Source organism: Semicossyphus pulcher, unplaced genomic scaffold (genome assembly GCF_022749685.1).
Source record: "Semicossyphus pulcher isolate SPU_LCO1_2020_fin unplaced genomic scaffold, fSemPul1.0.p SCAF_4, whole genome shotgun sequence".
Lineage (NCBI taxonomy): Eukaryota > Metazoa > Chordata > Actinopteri > Labriformes > Labridae > Semicossyphus > Semicossyphus pulcher.
Window position 1 is genome coordinate 30,209,532 of NW_027211715.1, and position 25,295 is coordinate 30,234,826.

At 41.3% G+C, this 25,295-nt stretch overlaps 3 protein-coding genes across 5 annotated transcripts in view; 1 reads left to right on the forward strand and 2 right to left on the reverse strand.

The window, feature by feature from the left end:
* ror1 (receptor tyrosine kinase-like orphan receptor 1) overlaps window positions 1-3,578 on the forward strand; it is a 159,604-nt gene extending 156,026 nt beyond the window's left edge. Inside the window, exons 9-12 of the mRNA XM_069680270.1 lie at window positions 52-231; window positions 1,849-2,076; window positions 2,353-2,717; window positions 2,882-3,578. Of these exons, the coding sequence (XP_069536371.1) occupies window positions 52-231; window positions 1,849-2,076; window positions 2,353-2,717; window positions 2,882-3,578 (1,470 nt within the window). The remainder of the gene's footprint in view (window positions 1-51; window positions 232-1,848; window positions 2,077-2,352; window positions 2,718-2,881) is intronic.
* Window positions 3,579-5,887: 2,309 nt separating this feature from the next.
* hps3 (HPS3 biogenesis of lysosomal organelles complex 2 subunit 1) lies at window positions 5,888-19,379 on the reverse strand. Of its 3 annotated transcripts, XM_069680478.1 has the most exons (23): window positions 19,315-19,379; window positions 17,922-18,118; window positions 17,713-17,784; window positions 17,450-17,543; window positions 17,187-17,260; window positions 16,864-17,076; window positions 15,709-15,774; window positions 15,311-15,419; window positions 14,907-15,060; window positions 14,723-14,805; window positions 14,289-14,463; window positions 14,065-14,146; window positions 13,781-13,938; window positions 12,078-12,186; window positions 11,623-11,879; window positions 11,360-11,537; window positions 11,033-11,266; window positions 9,885-10,082; window positions 9,566-9,769; window positions 9,203-9,307; window positions 8,482-8,688; window positions 8,295-8,382; window positions 5,888-7,185 (listed from the first exon to the last, which is right to left on the reverse strand). In XM_069680478.1, the coding sequence occupies exons 2-23, from the start codon at window positions 17,970-17,972 to the stop codon at window positions 7,058-7,060; spliced, it is 3,039 nt and encodes a 1,012-aa protein (XP_069536579.1). In that variant the 5' UTR covers window positions 17,973-18,118; window positions 19,315-19,379; the 3' UTR covers window positions 5,888-7,057. The 3 variants fall into 3 exon arrangements, with proteins under 3 accessions (XP_069536579.1, XP_069536578.1, XP_069536577.1); XM_069680477.1 differs by lacking the exons at window positions 16,864-17,076; window positions 17,187-17,260; window positions 17,450-17,543; ... (1 more) ...; window positions 17,922-18,118; window positions 19,315-19,379 and adding an exon at window positions 13,518-13,619 and having other exon boundaries at window positions 14,907-15,057; window positions 15,709-15,793; XM_069680476.1 differs by lacking the exons at window positions 16,864-17,076; window positions 17,187-17,260; window positions 17,450-17,543; ... (1 more) ...; window positions 17,922-18,118; window positions 19,315-19,379 and adding an exon at window positions 13,518-13,619 and having other exon boundaries at window positions 15,709-15,793.
* A 1,000-nt stretch (window positions 19,380-20,379) lies between these two features.
* dnajc19 (DnaJ (Hsp40) homolog, subfamily C, member 19) lies at window positions 20,380-22,450 on the reverse strand. The gene is made up of 6 exons (XM_069680334.1): window positions 22,360-22,450; window positions 21,999-22,050; window positions 21,321-21,394; window positions 21,077-21,156; window positions 20,751-20,821; window positions 20,380-20,565 (listed from the first exon to the last, which is right to left on the reverse strand). Exons 1-6 carry the CDS (start codon window positions 22,360-22,362, stop codon window positions 20,495-20,497), a joined length of 351 nt encoding a protein of 116 aa, XP_069536435.1. The 5' UTR covers window positions 22,363-22,450; the 3' UTR covers window positions 20,380-20,494.
* Window positions 22,451-25,295: the final 2,845 nt, after the last annotated feature.

Sequence of the window (25,295 nt, forward strand, 5' to 3'; positions counted from 1 at the left end):
CAAACTTCATGTGAACATGGTAACATCTATCATCTCTTCTTCTCTCTGCAGAGCAAGGCCAAAGAGCTCCCCCTGTCGGCCGTGCGTTTCATGGAGGAGCTCGGAGAGTGCAGTTTGGGGAAGATCTACAAGGGTCACCTGTACCTGCCGGGCATGGACCAGGCTCAGCTGGTGGCCATAAAGACCCTGAAGGATATCTCCAGTGCCCAGCATTGGGGAGAGTTCCAGCAGGTACACAAATTATCTTTGCTTCCAAAGCTTTAAGTTTAAATCAGCCTATTTTGTTTAACTTAAACCTCCTTATACGACATAGCACCTTGGAGTGCATGTTTATAGTGGCTGTCTGAGAGCACGTGACATTTTTAAGACCCCCACAGTTGTAGTAAAACATGTAAAATAAAGTCCAAGCTTTTTATTGTAGACACTTAAGGTGTGGCCAGTAGCTGGAAGCAGAAATATACACTGTTAACTTGAGAGTTTTTTTCAAGGGTTTTCACCCAGTTTTCACTGGAAACAGCTGCACTGGCTAAGCCTCCTCAACTTTATTCACCCACTGAAGCTCTAAGATTTAGTTCTGAGACAGATCTAAACCCATAAAGTCACTGTGAGTTCAATTTATTTGCTCCAATTCATTCAATTAAATCAACATGGGTAAACAGCAGGACCCGCCCGGCTGTTTGAGAAAGGTCTTTTATTTTGAAATCACAGCGTTGTGCAGTAAAGGATCAGTTTCAGTTTTTAAAATGTTTCTAGGTTTAACAGTAATAGGTTGATATTTAATAATAATAGGTTTAAGCACTATTTCTTTTTTGTCTCGTGTTTTTGTTTTTAAATGTTTGACTCAAACCTGTGTAAAAACCTCCAGTTGCAACATATGTATCATCAAATTAATGATAAAGTTGTGTTTTTCAAAATTCACAACTTTCATCCATCCAGTATCTATACCGCTTATCCTCTTTAGGGTCACTGGGAGGCTGTCATTGGGCGAGACAGGGTTACACCCTGGACTGATCGCCAGTCAATCACAGAGCTCACACATAGAGACAGACAACATTTTACAGTTACGCTCACACCTACGGCGATTTAGAGTCACCAACGCCACCACGCATGCACGGGGAGAACATGCAAACTCCACACAGAAAGGCCCGCTTCGTCCGAAAGGGATTCAAACTCGGGACCTTTTAGCTCTGAGGCGACGGCGCTAACCACTGCACCACCTCGCAGCCCCAATTAACGCAACTCTCTCTGTTTTTGAGATAGAGCTGTTTGTTTCGATTGCAGTTAAAATGCTCGTTTAAGTGAAGGTTCTCAGAGAACTGCAGCAACATTTCAGGATTCTACGTGGGTCTAAAATTGTGTAAACACATGTTGTTGGTGCAACAATCAACCACAGCCATGTGGAACTTGTGTAGCAGTCCTGAGGTTGAGGCATTTTAAACAACATGCTCTTTACTTGCAATCCGGTGTGGATTACTAAAATTACATGTGGTACTAGAATAATCTACTGTTTAAAAATACAAGGAGCAAAGTTTAGCCAACGGAAAGATCTCTCTTCCCACAACACGTGAAGCATGACTTGTTATATTTGCACAGAAGGTACGAACGTGGTGGGTGATGACAGACTGTATACAGCTAGAAATCGCTGCACAGCAGATTACTTCCCTCAGAATAGTTCCAAAAATAAACTGAAACTGCTGCTGCATTGTCCTGATGGATTTGGATGTCAGGGAGGTTTGAAACACGAGTCATGAAGACTTTCCATGAGGCAACATGCAAACTACTTTCTATGAAGATGCCGTCTAACTTTTTCCTTGAGGTTCACTGGTACCTTTTTTGTTTCCATCTCAGGAGGCGGCGGTGCTGACGGAGCTGCAGCACCCAAACGTGGTGTGCCTGCTGGGTGTGGTGACCCAGGAGCAGCCTGTCTGTATGCTGTTCGACTTTCTGCCTCAGGGCGACCTCCACGAGTTCCTCATCATGCGTTCGCCTCACTCTGACGTCGGCTGCAGCAGCGATGAAGACGGCACGGTGAAATCCAGCCTGGATCATGGGGACTTCCTGCACATGTCCATACAGGTGGGATAGGAGAACTAGTCTACAATCTTTGCACATGAAAGTGGATTCTTGTTTTCTCAGATTGTTTGAAATCCATAGAGTTTGTCATCACTTGTTGCAATTCTCCTCCTCCTTCTATCCCACTGACAGCCAGACATATTCCACAGCTACTTACTTCTTAAAACCATTTAAAACCCAAATCCATAATCCATCCCTCTGTGTCGTATCTAAAGTATCTATAAGTTATTAAATATTAGTTTCAATCCTGTTCTTTTCTTCCTGACTAATCAACCCTAGGTGACTGCGGGGATGGAGTACCTAGCCAGCCACTTTTACATCCACAAAGACCTCGCAGCTCGGAACATTCTCGTAGGCGAACAGCTTCATGTCAAGATCTCAGACCTGGGTCTCTCCAGAGAGATCTACTCCTCGGACTACTTCTGCATCCAGCCCAAAACTCTGCTGCCCATCCGCTGGATGCCCCCCGAGGCCATCACCTACGGCAAGTTCACCACAGACTCTGACATCTGGTCGTTCGGAGTCGTGCTGTGGGAGATCTTCAGCTACGGACTGCAGCCTTATTACGGCTTCTCCAACCAGGAAGTGATGGAGATGGTGAGGAAGAGGCAGCTGCTGCCCTGCCCTGAGGACTGTCCACCGAGGTATGTTCGTGTTAATGTTGCTACTCAGATTAAGCCATGAAGTCAGTTTTGAGAAGTTGATATCATACGAACATTGTGCAAGTCATGAATCCTCAGGTTGCTTTACAAAGTCCACAAACTTTTTAACTATTTATAAAACAAACTCGCACTTTATTTTCTCTCAGGTTTTACGGTTTGATGACTGAGTGCTGGCAGGAGGGACCCACACGTCGGCCGCGCTTCAAAGACATCCACGCCCGCCTGCGAGCCTGGGAGGGGATGTCATCCCACGCCAGCTCCAGCACGCCCTCTGGCGGCGGAGGCAACGCCACCACGCAGACAACCTCCCTCAGCGCTAGCCCCGTCAGCAACCTCAGCAACCCTCGCTACGCTGCTGCTGCAGCTGCTGGATACCTCTACCCCGCGCAGGCTATCTCCTCCCCAGGCCAGATGGCTTCCATCCCAGCCTGGCCCATGGCTGTGTCCCAAACACACCAACGCTTCATCCCTGTCAACGGATACCCCATCCCGCCAGGATATGCAGCTTTTCCTGCCCACTTTGCTCCCCCTGTACCACCGACCAGGGTCATCCAGCACCACCTGCCCCCTCCCAAAAGCCGCTCGCCCAGCAGCGCCAGCGGCTCCACCAGCACAGGTCACGTCAGCGGCGTGCCCTCCACCACGGGCTCCAACCATGACGCCAACACGCCGCTGCTTTCCCACTGCATCATGCCGGGGAGCGGCGGGGGGACGGTTCAGATGTACGGACAAATTTCCCAGAAAGCAATGGGACAGATGGACCACCCGTCACAAACATCAGCGCTGCTCGCTGATTCTGACGTACTGATGTACAACGACTCGATCATCACGGCAGACCTGTAGACAAACAGAGGGACAATCAAACTTTCTGCTTGGGACCCAAACTTGAGAAGTTTATCTTCTCACACAGGGACCCAGTCTGACAATTCTACTCCGGTTACATGGAGACCCGACAGACACCTGTACGCACAGTCGAGTGTGCAGGAAACACTGCCGCAGCTACACAAGTATATACACAGCTGTGTGACTTTCAATGCCTTATTGTTTAAAGTGTACTTACTACCATGGTTTGCAAATGTTGTGCTTTTATTTTAACCCCTGTGTAAATACGGTACATAAGTCCTGAATGAATGAATGAAATACAAAGATATATATTCAAAAGAACTTTTTATCGAGGAACATTTTTAAAGGTGAAAAAGCAGCAAGTCCTTCCTGTGTCCTTATAAAAAGTCAATGGACTGTTTCACGCAGGATGTGAAGGAAACACTGACATCTTTCGGCCTTCGGGTGCCTCTCATCGGCGGTGTGACTTGCATGTTTCTGGACATTGAGACAAAATATGTGCTGTACATTTGCTTGTACAGTGAAAAGATAACTGCATTTAGTGATCAAGAATGGGAACAGCAGACGAAAAAAAAGAGAAGTTCAGCATCTTTTTCTGAGAGAATCATCACAGACCTGCTCAAATGCACCAGCACGCAGGACGTACAGGAGATGTGACGCGCCTGACACACTGCAGCGTGAGAGTTAACGGCTATGTGAAGCAGCCAAAACTAAAACAGGCAATAAGTGAAGGTCTTCCAGGAACAGAGATCCTGCAGAGGGCACGATCATTATCACACAATATCAGCATTGACACCTGAATGTTTGTTTGCGCAACATCAACATGACTCTTGTGCAACATGGACAAAGGCCTCCAGGTTGAGGAACAAAGAAGCTGGGAGAGCGTCTGATTGGAGGATAAACTCTCCCTGTTGTCCTCTCTTTCTCTCACCTTTCAAGTTAATCCCTTCATCTTTTTCAGCCACATGCCCCTCACATATCTTCCCGGCGGATAATGCATGTGACATCCCCCGAAGATCTGCTAAATGAGATCACAGAGCGATCATGTCCTCGACAGGTAGGCGGGCACTTAACTCACCACGCGAGGGCTGGAGTCAGTTAACTGTCAGTTAGCTCAAATTTCACCCTCACAAAAGATAAGTTGATGGTAACTTGGATGTGTAGTTTTCAGTTTTTATGGGAGGCTTTCTCAGTATTTGAATTTGGAAGGAGCTAAAAGATTTTATTCACAGGGCTCGTCTTCATGTCGCTTCCTTTCCCGTTACTTTTAATCAGTGTTTTGCAAAATCACCATCCAAGACTTGGAGGAATGAAGGTACTGAAAGCAGGGAGGGTTAAAAGGCATAGTTAATGTTATCAACACAAAAATGAGCCTCGGTACTTAGCGAAAACACCTATGATTGCCCACTCCCTGACCTAACACAAGAATGTCTAACCTTAATGATGATCAATTTAACAAGTGGAGACTGCGTGACTGTTTGCTTACAGAAGCCCTTAGCGGACATGCATCCATGCCTGTTATTTACTCCGTTTTCCGTTTTCTTCTGGTCATTTTCTCAAGATCTCGCCTTTATTACGTTATCATTAGATAACGACGTGGTACCACCAATAGCGTCAGATGATCATAACTCGTATCCCCAGAGTTGTAAAAGCACAAAACGAACATAAAAACAAGCTAACTTAGCTGGTTAGTGTGGGAAATGGCAGCCTGTTGTTTTCTCTATCGCCGGAAAATAATCCCGATATCACGAGAAAACAAGCTTTGTTTTCCCGAGATAACGAGAAAAATAAGTCGAGAAAACGACCAGATATAACTCGTTATTACGGGAAAACTGAGTAAATTAAATGTATGGATGCATGTCCGCTAAGGGCTTCCGTAGTTTGCAGACAGACTTTTATGTCCTTAATTATTTGTTGTATCAATAAAAAGCACTAACTCTCTTGACATCCCGACAATCCCAACGAGGGCAAGTACAGCGTTTAAAAGAAAAAGAACAAATTTAACGTGCCCATTTCTCTGATTTGGTAGTCCTTAAAATTACAGCTGTATTCATAATCCAACATTTCCCATGTCCAGTATTCACAAGTGTGTTTTGATGCATCTAATAGAGGATTCTTTTGCAATATGAAGAAGTTTGTATGTTTGGAAAATGCTTAATTCTAAATCCTGAAATATAATGCCTCAGTTATTACTGATCAGAAGTCCATCGAACCAGCTGCAGACACAGAAGAGCTTGTGATCTGAATTATGATTATTATAGTTCAGAAATAATCTTCAGTACCTGTGTAGTAGACAATCGTTAGTTTTAATGGTCGTTAAAGTGTCCCAGACTTTGTGTAAGTGTTGCACTCTGCTGTTTACTAATCATTCAGCTGTATCTGCTAACAATCACACTTTTAGCATGACAAAAGTAAAGGTGGCTTGTCTTTATACATGTCCATCTTACTACGCCAACAAAATCTACAGCTACTTGAGCCCGATGTTGCCTTACACATATGGGAGTAATCATCCTTCATCATCCATCCAGAGGTTTATATTTCTAGCTCTGTCCACCAGTCCGTTTAGAACTGAAGAAGCCTTTCGGATGAGGTGAAACATCTTCAACAACTTCAACCAAGTCCAGTTGCCTTTTGGATTAAGCTTAGAATCATCCTAGTCTCTTCCACAAAGTAAAGCATACATCTTATTGACACTGTATTGGATCAATACTCAGCGATATAAAAGCCTAGGTATCAGGATTGGATGTGTGCATCCCTAATTGTTTATAATGGTACACTTTAAAGTTGACATTTGTGGAATGTAGGTAAACAAGACTTTTCATATCGTGGCTTCTATCTGATGTCACTGCAAAAAAAGATGCTGCGATTTACTGTAGACCTGCAACAAATAAATGTACATGACACTGATCTGTAGTTCATCCCGAGATCATTTACTCAACCCAATTATGGTCAACTGAAGCCGATTGTCCACCAGCAACATCAAGGGAGAAGATCTTCGTTCCTCGTGTTAAATATTTGAATCGTTTTCAGTTTTTATTTCATTTTCTTTTGTCTCTGTTCTTTATGTTTTTGTTCCTAAGAAGCAGATCGAGCTACCTTGGCATCTTGAGTTTATACGTGACCTCCAGCGTGTAAAGGATTTATGTGTACAAATATAAAGTGCAAAAACCACTTCTACACAAGACTGTGAATCTTAATCAAACGTATTCTTTGTATTTGGCAAAAAAAGAAAATTGTACTTTTTGTTTTGTTGGAGATCAATTAAAAAACCAGACAAATAAATGTATATTTCAGTAGCATTGTGCCCATTACAGAAGGTTTACATGCTCGTCCTTTTGACCAAGAGAGGCCTTGTCTTTGTATTTTTCTGAACATTTTTGCACAGATGTTTTGTATTGCAAAATCATGTATTAAATGATGTTGTTTGGTTATCTTGGCCGTTAATGTGACCATTAATTTGTGGGCTTGCAGTTTGTGTGTTAGGCCAGCAGGTGCTTCTGGCTGCATGTTAACAGGTGAGGCAGGAAGTAGGAAGCGGTGCCGTCGTCGGGTATCAGCTCCAGGAACTCTGCAGGGCTCGTCTCCATGGCAACAACAACCAGCGTCTCTGTTGGCATGGAAATAGGCAATGTAAAACATCAACAATTCATAATGAGAGTTTATTTAACTTATTTATCTAGCTTGTTAGAATCAGAAATACTTTATTCATCCCCAACGGGAAAAGCAACCGTAATAGGCTGCATGCACGGTTGGTGCATGCGCACTTGTTAGCTTAGCTTGTAAACCAACTAATGAGCCAGCTAAAGAATTAGCCATGGGGCAGAGACTGCATAACTTCCATAAATTAGCATTTGCTGACCCCTGGCTCCGCTACAACTCACCATCTCCTACAAATACAGTTACTTGTGGCTCAGAAAAGAAACCGAGATGATGATGATGACCAAAACTAATTTCTTTGTTTCATACTTTTTTGTTTTGAAACAGGAAAGTAGGATTCAGTGGTTAAATTTAAGCTTATGACCTCAGACTTCTCTAACATGTTGCATGCTTGTTAGCTTAGCTTGTAAATCAACTAATTAGCCAGCTAAAGAATTAGCCTTGGGGCCCTTGGGTCTCCTCCAAATACTGTCAGTTGTGGCTCAAAAAATAAAACAAGATGGCCAAATTAAGGTTTCATATTGGCAGACGACAAACCGATAGGGGATTTCACAGTGGCTACGTCCACTTCCTAAAAACAGCCTATGGTCAAAATGGTGGAGTTGCTTTTTAAATGTATTTCTCAATTCTGCCGAGTTGCTTTTAAGACTTTTAATTTCATAAAATGGTCATAAAGGTCTATTTTCAGGTCCACTGTACTGCCATGAATTAACTGGGTGAGACTACACTGAGTCCTTTATCTATTTATCTGTTTTGTTAGCTTAAAACTTGGTCAAATTTAAATCTATAGAATCACCCACATACTACCATCATGTATACATTTGTTACACCAACCCCCAAAAAATACAGAGGCTCTCTCATAAGTGTCCTTTGTACTTTAATTTTCTGACCTTGTAAGGATATTTAGATTGTTGTCCAACAGTTAGACGAGCCTTAATGTCACTCTAGTCAATGTGAAGTCACAAGATGACCAAGGGTAAATATGAGAGATGCCCTCAGATAAAAACTATGTCTAGAGGTCGTCAGACATAAAAAAAATGTATTCATAAATTATTCTACCTTTGAGAGCAGCCAATAGGATGCTGTTGTCTGCAGCAGCTCTCGTCCTGTTACAAAGCTCTGGGAGCAGCTTCTGCCACCACAACACCTACAGACATGAGACAAGACAGGTTGGTTATACGTTGAGAATTACTGGCAATGAAGAGTAAAAGGTAGCGCAAAGCTCAGGTTGCAGCACAGTACATACCATATGTTTGTCTTGTAACTGGTGATTGGCGTACGCTATGATGGCCTGAGGACACCGGTCCAGCAGCTTTTCAATGCTGCTGTCGTACTGCCCCCTTCTGGTGGCACAGAGGAGGTGCAGGCTGAAGCCCCACATGGTTTCCTCTGACAGACGCTCCAACAGAGGCCCGACGTGGCCCACAGACAGGGACGGGCCGCACAGAAGAGACTGGAGACATGTCAGAGACAGAGGAGGGAATAAAATCACAGGAGAAACTGTCATGAAAGAAAAATTAAAGGCTCTGAATCCTAAAAAAACGTTGATAACAATCTTTAAAAATTCACTCCTAACTTACTTAAATATAAAGTACTTTATTTTCCCCCAAAAAGTACTGACATGGCTTCTGTGTCCTCGGTGCTTTATACAACCTTTAGCTGTTACATAAAGTGCTACCATTTGCCATTAAAATAATGTTCCTTTAGTGCATAATTATAGGTGTATAATTGCAGACGGCTAAACATAGCTCTATCGAAATGTTATTTGTACAAGAGTCTAAAAAGTACAGCCCTGACTTGCCATTTATTTTAATGATTTATTTAGTTCCTTAAAGTTGTATGTTGACAGCTTAAAGGCAGATGGTCTCTAAAGTCTCTGCTCTGTGTCATGTTACTTTATTCTAGATATTTAAATGGGACCTGAATTTGTGGTGTAAAGAAGGACCCTTATTTTGGTTATAAATTACCTGCAGTTTGTGTAGCGCCTCCTGGTGTTGGAAGCTGGTAGTGTGAACTGGACTGAGAACTGTGAGCCACGGGTACAGAGCACCGTAATGGGAGCACGAGTTGATCTGGAAAACACACATACATGCAGACTTTTAATGAGGTGAGAGTAGCGTGTAGATGATTTGATTTTTGAGCATGACTTGAATAAATGTTACCCAATACTTTGAGTTAAAATGTAAATGACATCTGGCTATCTGGTGCATGAATTAAATATTTCTACACACGAGAAGAAAAGTGTTTGTAATCAAAAACAGACAGGATATCAATTACTTCTTCAACAACTTCTACTCTTAAACAAAAGCAGTAATTTTTAGCTTCTTTACCAGGTCTTCAGCGCTCTTCAGCGACCTGCGTTTTGGAAGTCTGTGTGAAAGTTCGGGGTGTGTGTCTGAGTTAGTGTTGGTCAGTCGCTCGATGTACACAGACGCCAGTCGGAACAGAAGCTCCTGGATGACAGCTTCCTGTGAGGAGGCCATGAGCATCGCCTCCCAGAAATCCACCTGTAAGCAATTCTCGCAGCCCAGCTCCTAAACACACACACACACACACACACACACACACACACACACACGTTTTTACCACTCCAGGATTGTTCATAATGAGTAATGAACTACGAGGTGCTGTTGACACACAGCCACCCACCTCGAAAATGTGATCCGCCTGCTCCAGCTGAACTTTGTTGTTTTCATGCAGAGCCACCATAGAAGCCACCAGCAGCCCCGGATGAGACTTAGCCAACTGGTAAGTCAACGCTGTGGGTCGGATGTGTGCGTGCTGGCCTCCGCCTCCACCGTGCACTAACATCCTCGGCTCTTCAATGAACCCGTACACCATCAGCATCTGAACACACACACACACACACACACACACACACACACACACACACAAAGTTTTCTGATTTCTCCTCCTGTTGACTCATGTTCCCCAAATACTGATTCATCCTTTGACTATGCTGAGCAACAACTCCTAACTACATTTCACAGGTAATTTTTACTGTTACTTTGCGAGCATTTTGTAATTGAGACCAAGTAATCAAATCTAAAAAATCTAAAGGGCGGGATTATTACGCCTCTGTTACGTTCCGTCTTCTGTGTAAAACACACAGAGGCGGATTGGTGGGGCGAAGTCGTTCCGCCTCTGAGCCGCCAACAGAGGTAGTAACAGAGGCGTTACAGAGGCGAAACAGCATCTGTGTAAACAGCGGAGCCGGCAGGGCAGAACAGCACCGTGTGGGTGTATTTGAGGCACAAGTTTGTTTACACCTTGTGCACGTTTTGCTTACGCAACACCAGAACGCTATGTACAAACACACACTGTGGCGTCTTTACGCCGATGTTGCTTAAAATGGCAGCGTAAAAAAGGCGGCATAACACCGCTGTGGCAGAACCGCAGTGTAAAAAGAGCTTCCATGCAAAAAGGAGTCGATTTCATTATTCATGTTTGAAGATGTGAGACAAAAATTGTTGCTTGAAGATCACAATGGATTGAGAAACACATGAATTGTGTAATATTGTATTTGTCAATACAAAAATAAAGCTGATGAAAAATGATTTCGCAAACTGCAAGCTCTACTAATTTGAACCATGCCCTCCTTAAATGCATTCAACACTTATTATTTTATGCAAACATTAAAGAAGAGCACATTTAGTTTTAGAGTATATAATCAGCTGTACAAGCAGCAGCACACCGGTGTTACATTCACCTGTCACTGATCATCTAACATACACACTGGTAAAGAACTGACTTCACTTTTTCCTTCCCTTCCCCTTCCCATCTCGTCCCCCACTCACCTCAGCGTGTCTCTCCATCAGCTGCGTGTACTGCGACAGATCGTCCTGAAGCAGCATCATGGTTGCCATGGTGATGGTCAGTGGAACCGACACACCGGCTGTGTCCTCCAGGTTTTGTAAGATTCGCAGCGTCTGGGCAGGACTGATGTTTGTCATGGGCAGGCTGGCACACACGCTGACAAGCTCTGAGGGCTCTGATTGGCTGAAAATGTCTATGACCTCATCAGCTACTTCCTGCAGGAAAAGAACACTCTTTAGTTTTCCTTTTGCTTTCGTTTACTTGTATATTAATGATCGGTTTTAGTTGACCTTTTAGTTCGTGTGTACCTGACTGAGGGTTTCCTCTGTTTCTTCTAACAGGTAGTGCTTCAGGTAAAACAGGAAGCCGGAGCCGTAGGAGTGAGGGCTGCTGGGAAGTGGGCGGTTCCTGGCGATGACCTCTGTGACTGGCAGAGCAGACATCCTGTAGTACGGCAGAGCCAGGTGGCAATCCTGCTGACTGCCCCTTACAGAGCAAAGAAAAATAAATTAGTGCCGAGAAAACTTTTAATCCATCAACAAACATTATGAATCTACAGCGGTGAGGTCACCTGCTGAAACAGTCTCCCAGGTGTGCACAGTTCTGCCTCAGAGCCTCCTCCAGTTCTCCAGTGTCTGCCTGTGCAGCTGTCTGTCTCTCAGCTGGTCCGTCTCTCTGCAGAGACACCACGAGGTAGTCCTCGCTGTCCTGCTGCTGCTCTGATGTTTGGAGTAAGGAGGCGCGGAGCAGGAGGTGAGCCTCACTGAGGAGGTGACGAAGGCTTTGGGCCTGTGGGTTTGTCTCTGCATACCGCTGGCTGTATTCAACCTGACACACAGAGACACATACAGCACATGTAGTATACTTTTTAATGTGGATGAGTCTCTTTCCATTTACATGCTTCCTTTACTTTTTTTTTTCTACATGCTCTAATGTTTTATTGTAGTCTGATGTCTTTATTCTAGTTTTATTATCACTAATAATTGTGCATATAAATCCTCGAAATACTGGGTGTGTTTTTGTTACCATCTCTTGGTAAAGCGTGAGGGGGGAGACCGCGTCGACCACGTAGAGGTTCCAGCCGTGTCCTGATGTGCTGACTCCTTTGGAAGAGGACAACGCCCACTTCCTGCTCCTGAGGTCAGAAGTTACAGAGTGGTAACAGAAAGCAAAATGAAAATAGAGAGATGATCTGAAGCTCCATGTCTATGATCTCCCAGAGCAGACACTAAAATCTGGACACAGTTTAAGATCAATATCTAATGATTTAGTGAATCAGTACTGATCCACATGAAAATGTGAGTGAAAATGTTAACATGCAGGACGTCCTATCTCGAGTCAGTCTGAATAACCCCTATATAAAATTAGTGCAGACCTACATATAAAAAGACAGATATAGCTAGATATACTATACTATATATAGAAATAGATATTTAGATATAAAAAGAGACAAACATTTATAAAATACAGAAATATAGGTTAACAGGTTAACACAGCACAAAGGTAACCTTGGGCTCCTGTGGTTCATGCGCTGGTCACTCGATCAAAGACAATGTGTGTGTTTATATATGGCCACAGATCACATGGTGAGAGTTGTGTGGCATGCGATGGATGCCCTTGCTAATGCCTAAAATGCTGAAATGCCATTAACTGTTGCTTTCTTTGGATGATGGACTACAGTAAGTAAGATTTTTATTTAAATAAATGTCTGTGAAGTCACCATGTATCGCTGAATGAGGTAATAAAATGGTGATTGAGCCTATGGCCCCCTGATGAAAGCCTTGGTATTTGGAGTATTACAGACTGGGTGTCTTTGGCGACTTTCGTGGAAAAAAATCACAAGCGGCGCCCAGTTAGTGACGCGTTTTCCATCAGCAGCAGTGGTTGGTCTGCCAGAGAGGGTAGGCGGAGCTAAGCGGCTGCTTTTCTGCTCTCTGCGAGTGTTGCGAGTAAACAGTAATCTACTATGGCTGAACAAACAAAGAAAAGATGGATGACTACAGATACAACTTCAACAAGAAGTGAAAATCCAAAGAAAAAGAAACAAATTTATGGTGTTGAATCCTGAGATACAACCAGGAACCTGTATGATAAAGTTAGACTACTACATCTGTGGAGTAAAATCCAAAAGGCCATTAGTTTGTGAGCAAAAAGTCACACACACACACACACACACACACACACACACACACACACTGAGGGCGGTTAGGCAGCGGATTGGTTAAGGGTTAAAAACCGGAAATGTTGTCGCTAATAATACAGCTATAGAATAAATAGAATTAAATGAATATTTAATTATTTATTCTAAAGAAGGGCGGCTCACAGGGGCAGTTGTGCGGCTATTTTTGCTGAAAGTTAGCGGTTGGTTATCAATCATCTTTTAATGTGAGACTTTCGAGGGGTTACTGGTGTTGTAGCTCGGGCTGGAAACGACAACAGACACTTAGGGGGGGGGGTTTGTCTTACAGGAAGGGGCGTGATAGCAGGCTCTCCAGAGCCGGCGTGGTTGCGGGATCGATTCCCACCGCCAGGAAAATACCAGTCAGCATGTTGTGCTCTTTCAACTCGCTACAATAACAACACACACATAGTGAACAGGTTTATTAATGCATGTATGCCTGCACACACACATCACCTGAGTATTGTGGCACCTGCAGGGAGGTCAAAGGAAAGGTGTATAATGATATAAGTGTGTGTATTGTATGCGTGTGTGTTCATGTGTGACTTACAGGCCTCTGCGCTGTGCGGTGCGTTCAGTCTCCTCTGGTGTCTCTGCATCCGCAGTGGAGAGCAGGATAACGTGGCGGCCGTAAACACACACTGACCGCAGACCAATGAACAGCTGCATCCTGAGCGCACACACCTCCAGGTTGGAGGGTGGACAGGCCTTCAAACACACACACACACACACACACACACACACACACAAAAGAACAAAATCTTAATATAATAATCATAAAGTAAGTGAATTTAAAGGCCACAGAGCAGCAAGGTTTTAGGGTGAGGCTCATACCTTCATGGTGGTATCGATGTAGGGGTCTTCAATTCTTGCTGCAACTGCAGCCAAGCGCACTGTGAAACACTGCAATGCATTCCTACCAGACACACAGAAGTCAGGATCAAACTTATTTGTGGTGCAAACAGGAACCCACAGCAGAAGACATATTAAGTCAGTAAGCAAAGTACTGAAGCCTGAAGATCAATTTATTTCCATCTTAAATCCGACCACAGACGTACTTTGTGATGACATGTAACAGGTGGTCCGTGAGCACCGCCTGCAGGACCTTCTCTGGATACTGATAGGCTGATAGAAGCTCCACACCACCCTTCAGACTGTACAGGTAGCCGGCTGTGGGGAGAGAGAAGAAGCAAAACATGCATGCTGGTTCGTCCAGAGACGCCGTCTGGTTACCTGAAGAGAGGAAGACAGAAAAAGAAACAAGATTTGATAAAACTAATATAAAACGACTCATATTTACTGCTCATGGATTGTTATCGGCATGCCAAACCTAATGTGTCATGAATATTCTAGAATCAGGTGTTCTTTTTTTATGTTGACAAACCTTCTGAGAGAAAGGTAACTTGGCTGATAACAGGTAAAACAAATCTCAGTAACTTGTAATGAATGCTGCACGTTGCAGTGAATGAACAAAGCATGCAGCTATACTGACTGGTGAACAGTGGGTAGAGCTGTAGGGAGTGGAGGTGACTCTCATCCTCACTGCAGCCTTGGAAGTAGTCTTGATTAAAATGCCTGCAAGACAGAAATTACACAGATTAAACAGGAAAAATCACTCTCGCTGTAAAGAGCTAAAGGTCAAACTGGATTTCAGGCACATACAGACAGAGACACACCTGAAGAGAACATAGGACAGAGTGTATTGTCTTCTGTCCTCCAGCCCGGTCTTTTCAATGCTGACAGGAATGTCGCAGTCTTTAGCTCGATCACCGAGCAACTCCTGGTGTATCGAAACGACCAGAAAGTCAGCCTGGTCTTCTTGAGGATCTGCTGTACACAACAAACACACACATCATTCATGTGGTCCAACACAACAAAGCTTGATGACAGCAAAGGTTACAGTGAAGAACCTGAAACTCCCTCACATATTTTGGAGTTATTAAAAATTCCAGACTAATTACATACATTCAGAAACTTAATTGATGGTACATTTGTTTTCCTGTAGTTTGGGACGGCATCAAGCATCAAAGAGGAAACAAACACAGATAAAATCGTGTGTGCTGCTGCGTGCATCCTTTACTTGAGTCTGTTGATTCCTCCAGTGCTTGAGTTTCAGAGGATACATCCAGTTTCAGGACTAGAACCTCAAGCTCTGTCTGCACTGCCACATACCCTCCGCACAGCGCCAACTTGGGGGAGGAGGAGGTTATAGAGTTATAAAAATTACTGCTGATTTCAGAAGTTTACAAAAAATGTGAATACAGAACTGATATTTTTGCATGTACTCATAAACATTATTTAATAAAAGCATAAAGTACAGTTAATATAGATATAGACAGATATCGCACTGGTGCTTAAAGCCAGTAATTAGTACTAAAGTAGCAGTAAACCACCAGTTTATTGGTATGATTGTGTAGCAGGTAAATATTTAAAAATTGAACTGAAATTGATTATAACAATGAAAGTGTTATATAGTACCTGTTTAGTCTTTATCATTGGGAGATGAAGGATAACTGAGCGTTCAAAATCCAGCATGGAAACATTCTGGTTTGTACTTGTGGTCGGACCTAAACAAAGAAGGAGAAGAAGAATCAGTCAGAGCAGGAAACAGCAAAAACGACATTACAACGCCTTAACTTCTTCACTACTAGTTACACAATACACTGATTTTTTAGGCAGATTACTCCCTTTTAAGGTCAGTAAAAAGACACCATTAATTACAAACACAACAAGTGAACTTTTAATGCAGAGCCTATACTATGTATAATATAATCCACTTGAACAGAGTGCATTATGGGATAGAAAGTTCAACAAATCAACACTGTGGCATTTTCCTCAGCTTTTAAGTTGTTGTGACTGAAAAGACAGTTAAAAGTGACATTGGACTATATTTCAAGTTATGACAACATAATTATTTACTCATTAGCTACAGATATTTAAGTCACAACAGCTGACATTAGCATTAAAATAATTATTGGCCAACATTACTTTAAGATAGCTAACATTACTCTAACATTACCATCAGTTAGCTAGCTAACTTTATCTCTAGCTAGGAAGCAAGCGAGCAAGTTTTAGTACATGATGAGTCTTTGCCTTAAAATGTCATGTCTGAGTTACCTTGACTCGGACTGGAGCTCTGCTGAGTGTTCGGCCAGGTGCTCTGAACCATCTGCTGACTCTGATTCTGCTGTTATATCCAGAGAAAGAAACATTAATCCAATGCAATTTAAAGTGTGTCAATAATAGTTTATGTTTAACTGTTTATGTTTTTGCCAAAGTAAAGGACAAAAGCATGCTTCTATGAGAGATAAACCTGATAAAACACTTTTTGAAGGCATAAAGAGGTAATAAAAAGGACCTTTTTCACACTCTGAAAACTGTGAATCTTTAACCTCATCTTGCATCTGAAAATAAAACGGCTTCTCTCTCTTTAACTTATATTACATTTGTTTACACTTTATTCGCCATGTTATGTCCCAAAACAAAAACTTTTTTAAGGAAAAACAGGAATAAATACTTCACAAACAGAAATTATATCAAGGAAGGAAAATACAATTTCATTTAAGTCTTATAATTACAAATATTTATAGAAAAAGAGGAGGCGAACTCTCAGAGTAGCAGTTGGGATATTACCAGGCTCTGGTGGTTCTGTCTCCTCAAAGTGAACAGAACCAGAGTGTTCTCACAGGCGACCAAAAGGTCTCCTGTTACTGAGCAGCACGCCACAGCAACGGGACGCTCTGACAGAGGGATCTCAATGATCTCCATCTGCACCCCGCCCCGCATAGATGCCCCACCCAGCAGGTGGCCCAGCAAACGCACCCCGACACGGGCCTTCTCCTCCGCCTGAATACAAAGAAAGAAATGACTCCATAAAAGTGCATGAAGTGAAGAAGGAGGGAAGATTACACTGCAGAGGTCACATATCTTTAAACCTCTAGCTGGTCAGTATGTACCTGATAGCGCCAGTTGGTGTAGGCTCTCAGGTAGGTGGCGCTGTTCTTTTCTTCAATGGTCACCAGGTAATCTCCTGGATGTAAGAGGGGGAAGTAGACAAAGGAATTTTTCTCTCTCTAACACACACAGTAACTACTTCACCTATCAGCTGCTGTGCTCACACCTGAAACTAAAAACCTGCTATAGCTGATACCTGTTGATATTTGTGTAGTTGGCATTGTAGACACAGAGACTGACAAAGGTAGAGAGGTAATGCTTTTACCTATCGTGCTGTGCTGGATGGTCTTCACAGAGCCCATGGTGGCAAAGCGACAGATGAGCGGGCAGCCCTCCTGCACCACACTGTAGGCCTCCACCTTGGTTTAGGTCAACACAACAACACATTCATTTTAAGTTAATTTCAACAATCTGACATATAGGTGTCTGTTTTAGGTGACACTGATTGTGCATTGGATTAATATTAGTTACACAAATAAATTCAAAAACAGGATCTATGGTTAAAAAGTATGCATATTTTCAAGTAACCTTGCATCCTCCAGTAGCTACAACGAACAGGGCTCCCCCTCCACAGCAGACCAGTCCAGGCTCCTGCTCCACCTGAGACACAGGGAGGAAAGTAGATCACTTCAGAACTGATACAGATTCAAAACATCAGAACCTAAATAATCACTGGTGATTTTCCTTTAAACAACATTAGCCAGACTTTGAATCAGTATCAGCCAGGCTCCTCTTACCTGTACTATCTGCTGTGAGGAGAAAGGATGGCAGTTGTAGACGTGCACCATGTTTTGTCCGCCTCTTGGAGAGAGGATTCAGTCCGGGATGAAAATGAAACAATTTGTCAAATGCTATCTTTTTTTTCTTATTATAATGTTTGAGAAATGTTTCATCTCCACCTCTTCAATTCTGGAGACTTCATCCTGCAGGACACCTGCCATCAATAAAAACAAAGTTCAAAAGCAGTTGTAGGAGCCAAATCATGATTTTTAGTTCATCATTTGTTTCATGATTGCATTGAATAGTTTAAAAGGAAATTTAATGATATAGTATGTTAAATGTGTGTTTCATCTAAAATCCCTGTGAGTTTTGTACCCTCTGCAGGTTGGAGGTTACTTAAGGGCGGGGCAGCGTCACCAAGGTGTGGCTTTAATGGGATCAAACAGTCTTTTGACCACACAAAGAGATAGAGAGCCTTTGTTTGTTGTTGTTTTGGAATGGATTAAATCATTATTTTTCTTTGCAAATACATCTCTGGAAGATGGATTTACTTTAGTTTTTTTATTGGAAATCAAGGTGTGTCAAGACAAACCCCCCATTCGGCCTCCACAGTGGCTTTTATTGAACATTGGAAACTAAACCAGAAAGTCACATTTTCATAGATTAAAGCATTAAAAGAAAAATAACTGATTTATCATTCAATAATTTAAAGAATTGTTTATATATATCACATGTGAACCACCTTTTACAGAATGTGGTTGTGCATTTCAGATATTAAAATTAACTTCAAGAGGCTGTTTAAATGGAGGTAAATACAATTTTGTTTCTGGTGCTTAAACATAAGTAAAATGCATTTTTTTTAAAAATCATTATTAATAATAATAATAATAAAAAACCTGTTATTATTATTTCTATTTCTTTGGTAGAAAATTGTTGAAGAGTTAAAAGACAGTAGATTAGTACAACGTTAACTATCTGCATACTTAAAGCAGTGAAGCAACCTTTCATTGCGGTTGTCTTGGTTTTTAGAGCTGCATTACAATTAACTGACTTAAGTTCATTTTCATCCGTAAACTGACTCGTGAATTCCACCCCGCTTGGTCAGCTCAAAGCATCACTCAAAACTTAGTCAACAGACTAATCTCTCACCTCGAGTTATTTAGCCCAGATACAACACACCTTAAATGCTTTATTCAGCTTTCCCTGCATCTCTAGCATTTCAGCCAGAGCTGAAACAAGGTTTATCCAGTGTTTTTCTCTAATCGATATCACATGCCGCAGTCTTGTGAGCAGCGGTGGGTGTAACAATCCCATTCAGATTCACATATTTCCTCTTTATTCAAACTCTAGTCACAGACCGACTAAAGTTGATTAAAACTTTAGAAAGGAGGAACAACAGATTCTTCGTACCTACTTTGCTGCCAGATCTTCGGTTTCTTCTCTCTTCCTACTTCATAGTCACGGCTACAGTTTATTGATTTCACGCTGTACAGCCGGAAGTGAACCGTCTACCACAACAACAAAGCGCCCGCCCACTCTCGATTTTAATTGGTTCATTTTCCTGCTTGTATCGCGTTCGACGCTCTCATTGGCCATCAAGCTGTCATACTGTAACGGGCGGATCAGTTTCTGTTATGTTTTTTACTTGTTTTATGTTTGTCGTTGTTGTAATGCATGTGTAAACACTCAGAAGTAGTATGTTCTAAGTTTTAAAATTGATATTTTTAAAATTATAACATCCAAATAAAAACAAAACAATTTAATACCAGTGCGTGATATTAAACTCTGTAACGGCAGGCGTATGCCGAGGTTCCCATTGGATATCGAGTATAAAGGTCGTTCTGGTTGACTGATGTTGGTCAACCCATCATATCATTTCAGTTGTCCAGACATTATTATAGTAATTATCTCTTCATGGTAGTTTTTATTGATAGTGGAAGGTTTTAACTCAGAATTGACAGGAACACAATGACTGCATGTAAACCAGCACAGTCCTACTGTCCCTGCTTCACTGCAAAATAATTATCAAGTTCTCAAACTTCTTCCCATTACACTAATAGAAAGTATGCTTTTTTTTTTTTTTTTTACCAAAAGGTTGCTATTAAAAGAAAAGGTTCATGATTTCAAGTCTATATTAGAAAAAAACTGAAATTTGATTTAGTTTTCTGTAATTGTTCCTCCTGCCCATACTGGCCCAACAAAGGCATTTCAAGGTAGTATACCAAAATCCAGTGGGAAGATTCAGCAGGAAGAGTTATTCAAATCAAGCAGACATCTTCAAATATGAGCACTTTTTGTTTTCAATTTAAAGTAAACAAAAAGTCTTTCAATCTCAATATGGAAATATACATGATAATCTATCCTTTAAAAACATAATGTCTCATGGGGAGCCACCTTAGGAAACATTTCATCAAGTACAAAAAGAAAATCTTAATTACAATATAATAAAGTGGGAGAAATCCATTAACAATTTGTACAGTGTGATTTTATTCGAGAAGAATCAGTTAGAAAAGTCGCTTGAGTCAGTCAGTGCAAAAGCTTCAAGGAGATCAGTGTGAAATCCAATTTGTCATCAACAGCATCTTCACATCTATTTCTTTGTTTGGCCATCCATCAAATCCTTTGCTTCATTGATCTTCGCTGCTAGGTAGGGAGATCCACCTGTGACACACACACAGTATCCATGGTCAAACTTTAGCTGAACACAGAGAAGACTACACTATGACTTAAGATTCACGCAGTAATGTTGCATGCATCACTTACCCTTATATCTGACTGTAAAACCTTAACAAGAGTGTGACCCTTAAGCCGCTTTAAATCTATAGACACTTTAAAGTCGCACTTGCCTCTGTCCGGATGGTTCAGGATCATCAGTTTTCTATGGGCTTCTCTGATCTTAATCTTGTTGGCTGTGGGACTGAAAGACAGAACAGTTTCAAAACAGTGAATTGTTATCGAAACAATCAGTGTAAATAGTGATGTTGGCAAATTATATGCTATAGTGGAGAGCCGAAACACAGACAAAAGGAACACAACCTTTTCTTTGTAAAGCAGACATTAGAATAGACCTGACCCCTCAGCCTACATGTGGATGCACTGTAACATGTAACTGGTGGCCTTAACTGAGGCTGGAAAGATTACCTGGTGAAGGTGAGAAAGAGTGTCCACATACCTGACACCTAAAACCAGGGAAGCTTCTCTCTTATTCATCTTTGGGTCAAATCCGCCTCTGTAGTACCCTCCTCCAAAAGCCTGCAACAACATACAGTATAAACTTAACAGCTCCTCTTAACAGCTCCCTACTATCAAAAACATTCAATAAAAACAACGTGATGGATCATGAGGTATCATACACTTTACATATACTTCCATATGGAGGTAAACTGTACTTATTTTGTGCATGTTTACCATCTTACCGTCTTGGGGAAGCTCTGAAGGGCCTGTTTCACCTGAGGCTCCATCTGCTTCATGGCCTGCATGGCATATCGGCCTGATAGGCAAAGAAGAGGGGAACATGCAGCATTACAATTCATTTAGGGCTTCGTGATTTGGAAAAACAATTATGTTGCAATGATTTTGACATTAGTTATGATTGTTCTATGATTCATGAAATTATCATTTTTGTATCAAAACTTTTCTCTTGACTTCAATCACGATGATGTAGCATCTCTGCAGCCCTACAATACAGCATTGTAAATCTGTTTTATCACACATATCAATTTCATCCAAAATAGGCAGCTTCTGCAATTTGAGATTGATGTGATCACCTTACCATACACAAATTAAAAAATGAAATATGACACAAATTGGTTGTTGTCCACTCTTTCTTAATAGTGTCAATAACGGCTGAATGTATTGTAAAGAAAATCACTGGTCTGATATGATGGTTATCTATTAGACTTTACTTCAGACAGTGTATGACAACAAGAGGCTGATTGTGGCAAAGTCATTGGTTGATGATTGAAAGCCCCAATGATTGAAAGCACTTAGCACCAGTCACTCATGGCGTCACATCACAGTGAAAGTTCTTTTCCACATCCCCTAAATATTGAGTACCATGTTTGTCACCTCCCAGTAACAATGACCTTACTCACCTGCAAATCCAGCTGCTGCCAAAGCCAGTCCCACTGCCACCATGGAACTGGCCTGAAAATACAGACAGAGCATCTACTGAAAAGCTGCGCTACGCTTGCAATGTAAACAAATAGCACACGACTAATCTGTAGCTGTGACATAGCCAAAGTGTTTAACGTTAGCTTCGTTAATCTCTAATCAAGGCGGTAGATCAAACGTTAGCCACCTTTGGTCACTTCGTGTTTGGCCATGCACTTTGTAGTAAAGCTAACATTAGCTTAGCCTTGAAGAATACACGTTATCTACTTCTTCGGCAAACTCCTGAGCATGCAAACATTTTAAGGTGACTGTTAGAGGTGAAAAATAAAAAGCCCGACCTACCATGTTTGTATGTTACGTTCCGTATCTGTAAAATACTAGGACCATAACTTTTGACCTCTCATGTTTTCGTAGCACAGGCGCTCATGTGTTTGTGCCGGAAAGTAGTGGAGTACCGTCGTAAAACCTAAACCTCAGAGTACTGTCGTAAAACCTCAACATACGTCTGGCCTCTCCTCCACCGGTCAAACTGTCAAACTGGTGCTCCGCCTTATGGACTACACGTAAAGTTATGTCTTATTATCAGAACAGTTCTTTCAGTACAATATTACCCTAATCGACTGAAAAGAGAATGTATCCTGCAGGAATACACTGATGAAGAGGCTAAGGAAATAAGAAAACGATTTCTATCCTTCCCTGTCACACCTAAAGCTAAATAAGTAACCTTTAAAATTCTTAATAACATCTATCCATCTAATCACTTCTTACACATGAGATTTAATGTGGATAATAACTCTATGTGGGTTTTGTGAGAGGGATATTAAGACTGCTGAACATGTTTTATTCGAATCTGAACTCTTTGGCTTGCATTTCAGAATTGTCTTCTTTCTAAAGAGATTATTCTGCACCCTCTAAATGTCATATCAATTAAGACTGGAGTATTTATGAAGGAGAAAGGTTTAGAATTCTTTATAAATAATTTGATTTTGTTTGGAAAACATTTTATTCACAGATTTAAATATTTAAAGGTCAAACCCCATATCAACAGATGGAAGAATGGACTGAAACTATTTGCAAAATCTCTTCAATATATAAAAAAAGCCAAAAAACTTGCTGACTTACTTGATTAAGAATCTCACACTTTTTTGCTATTTTGTTCTTTTTGTTTATTATGTTTTATTTCAGACTGTATCAGCACCAACTATAACTTAAATTTGTATTTGAATAAAGTACAAACAAAGGTTCTTGCTTATTAAAAATGAACGACAAAAATTGCAGTTTTATTTATTTACAACTTTTTAATTTTCTGTCCTTAAATGGAATACGGGGAAAAATTACATTTAAAGTACATGGGCTAAATAAGAGTGTGCAGAGTAGGCTACTGACCAAAGAAAAAGGATAAAAATAAATGACTGAAATAGGCCTACATAAAACAATGAACTGAAAAACACTACAATACTGTAAATCAAAAGAATATGCATGGCACAAACACATCTAGATTATATGGTCAGTAAATACTGTATCTCCATTGGTATCACGTTGTTCACATAGTCAGAAAACAAACATATTTAAAATACATTTATGCATTCAACCAGTGTAAAGTTGTTGTTTCTTAATATAGCTTCCATTAAATTGACTTAATTGAACGATTTGTAATTGTACTATTTGCAGTCATCCACCAGATGGCGCTGTTTGCATCGGGATATTATTCTTCCGTTGGACAATTTTCTACATTTCTTGCATGTGCAGCATGTGGGTCAAACATACCGTGTTTTCCGGCTCGAATCCTACTCGTAATATAACACAATAAACAAAATAAGATAATGTATATTCAAAAGAATATTTTAATCACTCTATCCATAACTAATTATGAGTTTTTGAAAAGTGATAATATGTCAGATGTTGTTGTCAGCCAACAGCAGAAACTTTAATGATTAGACTTCGGTATTCTTGCGGTGTTGAAGAAGTTTCGAGGCTTTGTAGTGCTAGATTGGGTCATCTAAGTCCTCTCAGGTTTTCTTTCTCTCCACCCACAGACAAACACAGGCCTTAATCTCCCCCCATGCTGATCAATAAACCTGATAAGATCTCCATCCTGCCAGCTGGCAGTGACTAATGCGCCGGCTGTCTCCTAAAGGTCCAGAATGCTGCTGTTTATGAGAAACAGAGAGAGAGAGAGAGAGGATGGCATACCTTGGATGGGTGTGTGTGGTGTGTCTTTGTGCTACCTGTAGTGGACACAACTTAAGAAAACTCAGGGGGAAACTGAGCAACCATTTTTGCCCTTTTCCGTACAAGCTACATTGAGTCCTGTGTACTGTATGAAATCCATTATTGCTTTTTAGCTTTACATTGGTGTTATGTTTTTAAATGGCATAAAAAGCATTAAACCAGCTGAATATAGTGTGTGAAATGTTTGTTTTAGCTGATTTAATATGTTAGATACTATTTAAACCTTTCAATGTAAGATACCACAACGTCTATGTTTAGACAAAGTCTTTTTCTCTTTTGTATTTATCCATGTAATTCTCAACAAATAAAGCCGACTGGATCCAAGTTGATTCTTTACACAAACACTCTTTGCGAGGACATCCTCAGGTTTTACTGGTGCAACCTGATTTGGTGAGTTGTTTGACACAGTGAAAGGCCTCATTTAGAAAGGTTATCGGCACAGTGGGAAGGTCACAGGAAGTTTTATATTTCAGTTCCTTTTTCTTTCGAAGTGTATCTGCTTCTCTCCTTCCTCATCTATATTTGCAGACACAAATACATGTCACATATATAGATGGTAATTAGACAGAGAAACAGACTATAATCATTGTGCTGCAGTTCCCACCTTGTAATCAGTTTGACATTCACTTTCTAATCTGATGAATCACACTGTTCCACCTCGATGAGCAGACTCTGCTAATCCTTCGCTCGGTCTGTGCAGCCAAATGCATGAATTAGGGGGGCAAGTTTACAATGCTGGCTGCGTCCTCAAATAATATTAGTATATTGTATACGATGCATGATGCTAAAAAATTGCAGACTAACTATGGGACCTATTTTTTTTTACAATTACAAAGAACAACTAATCATTCACTTTCAGATGAGTTTGCTCCGAAGGCACTCTGTCTGATTGCGGCTGACTCTCCAAACAGATCTCTCTCTGCTTTGCACAAATAACAATGTGACGTGAATATCAACATATAGTTGGACACAGGTAAGAATGTACTCATGTCTCACAAAGTATGACAAAGGCCTCGTCCAAGGGTTTTTGGAGGCCTTAAAAAGAG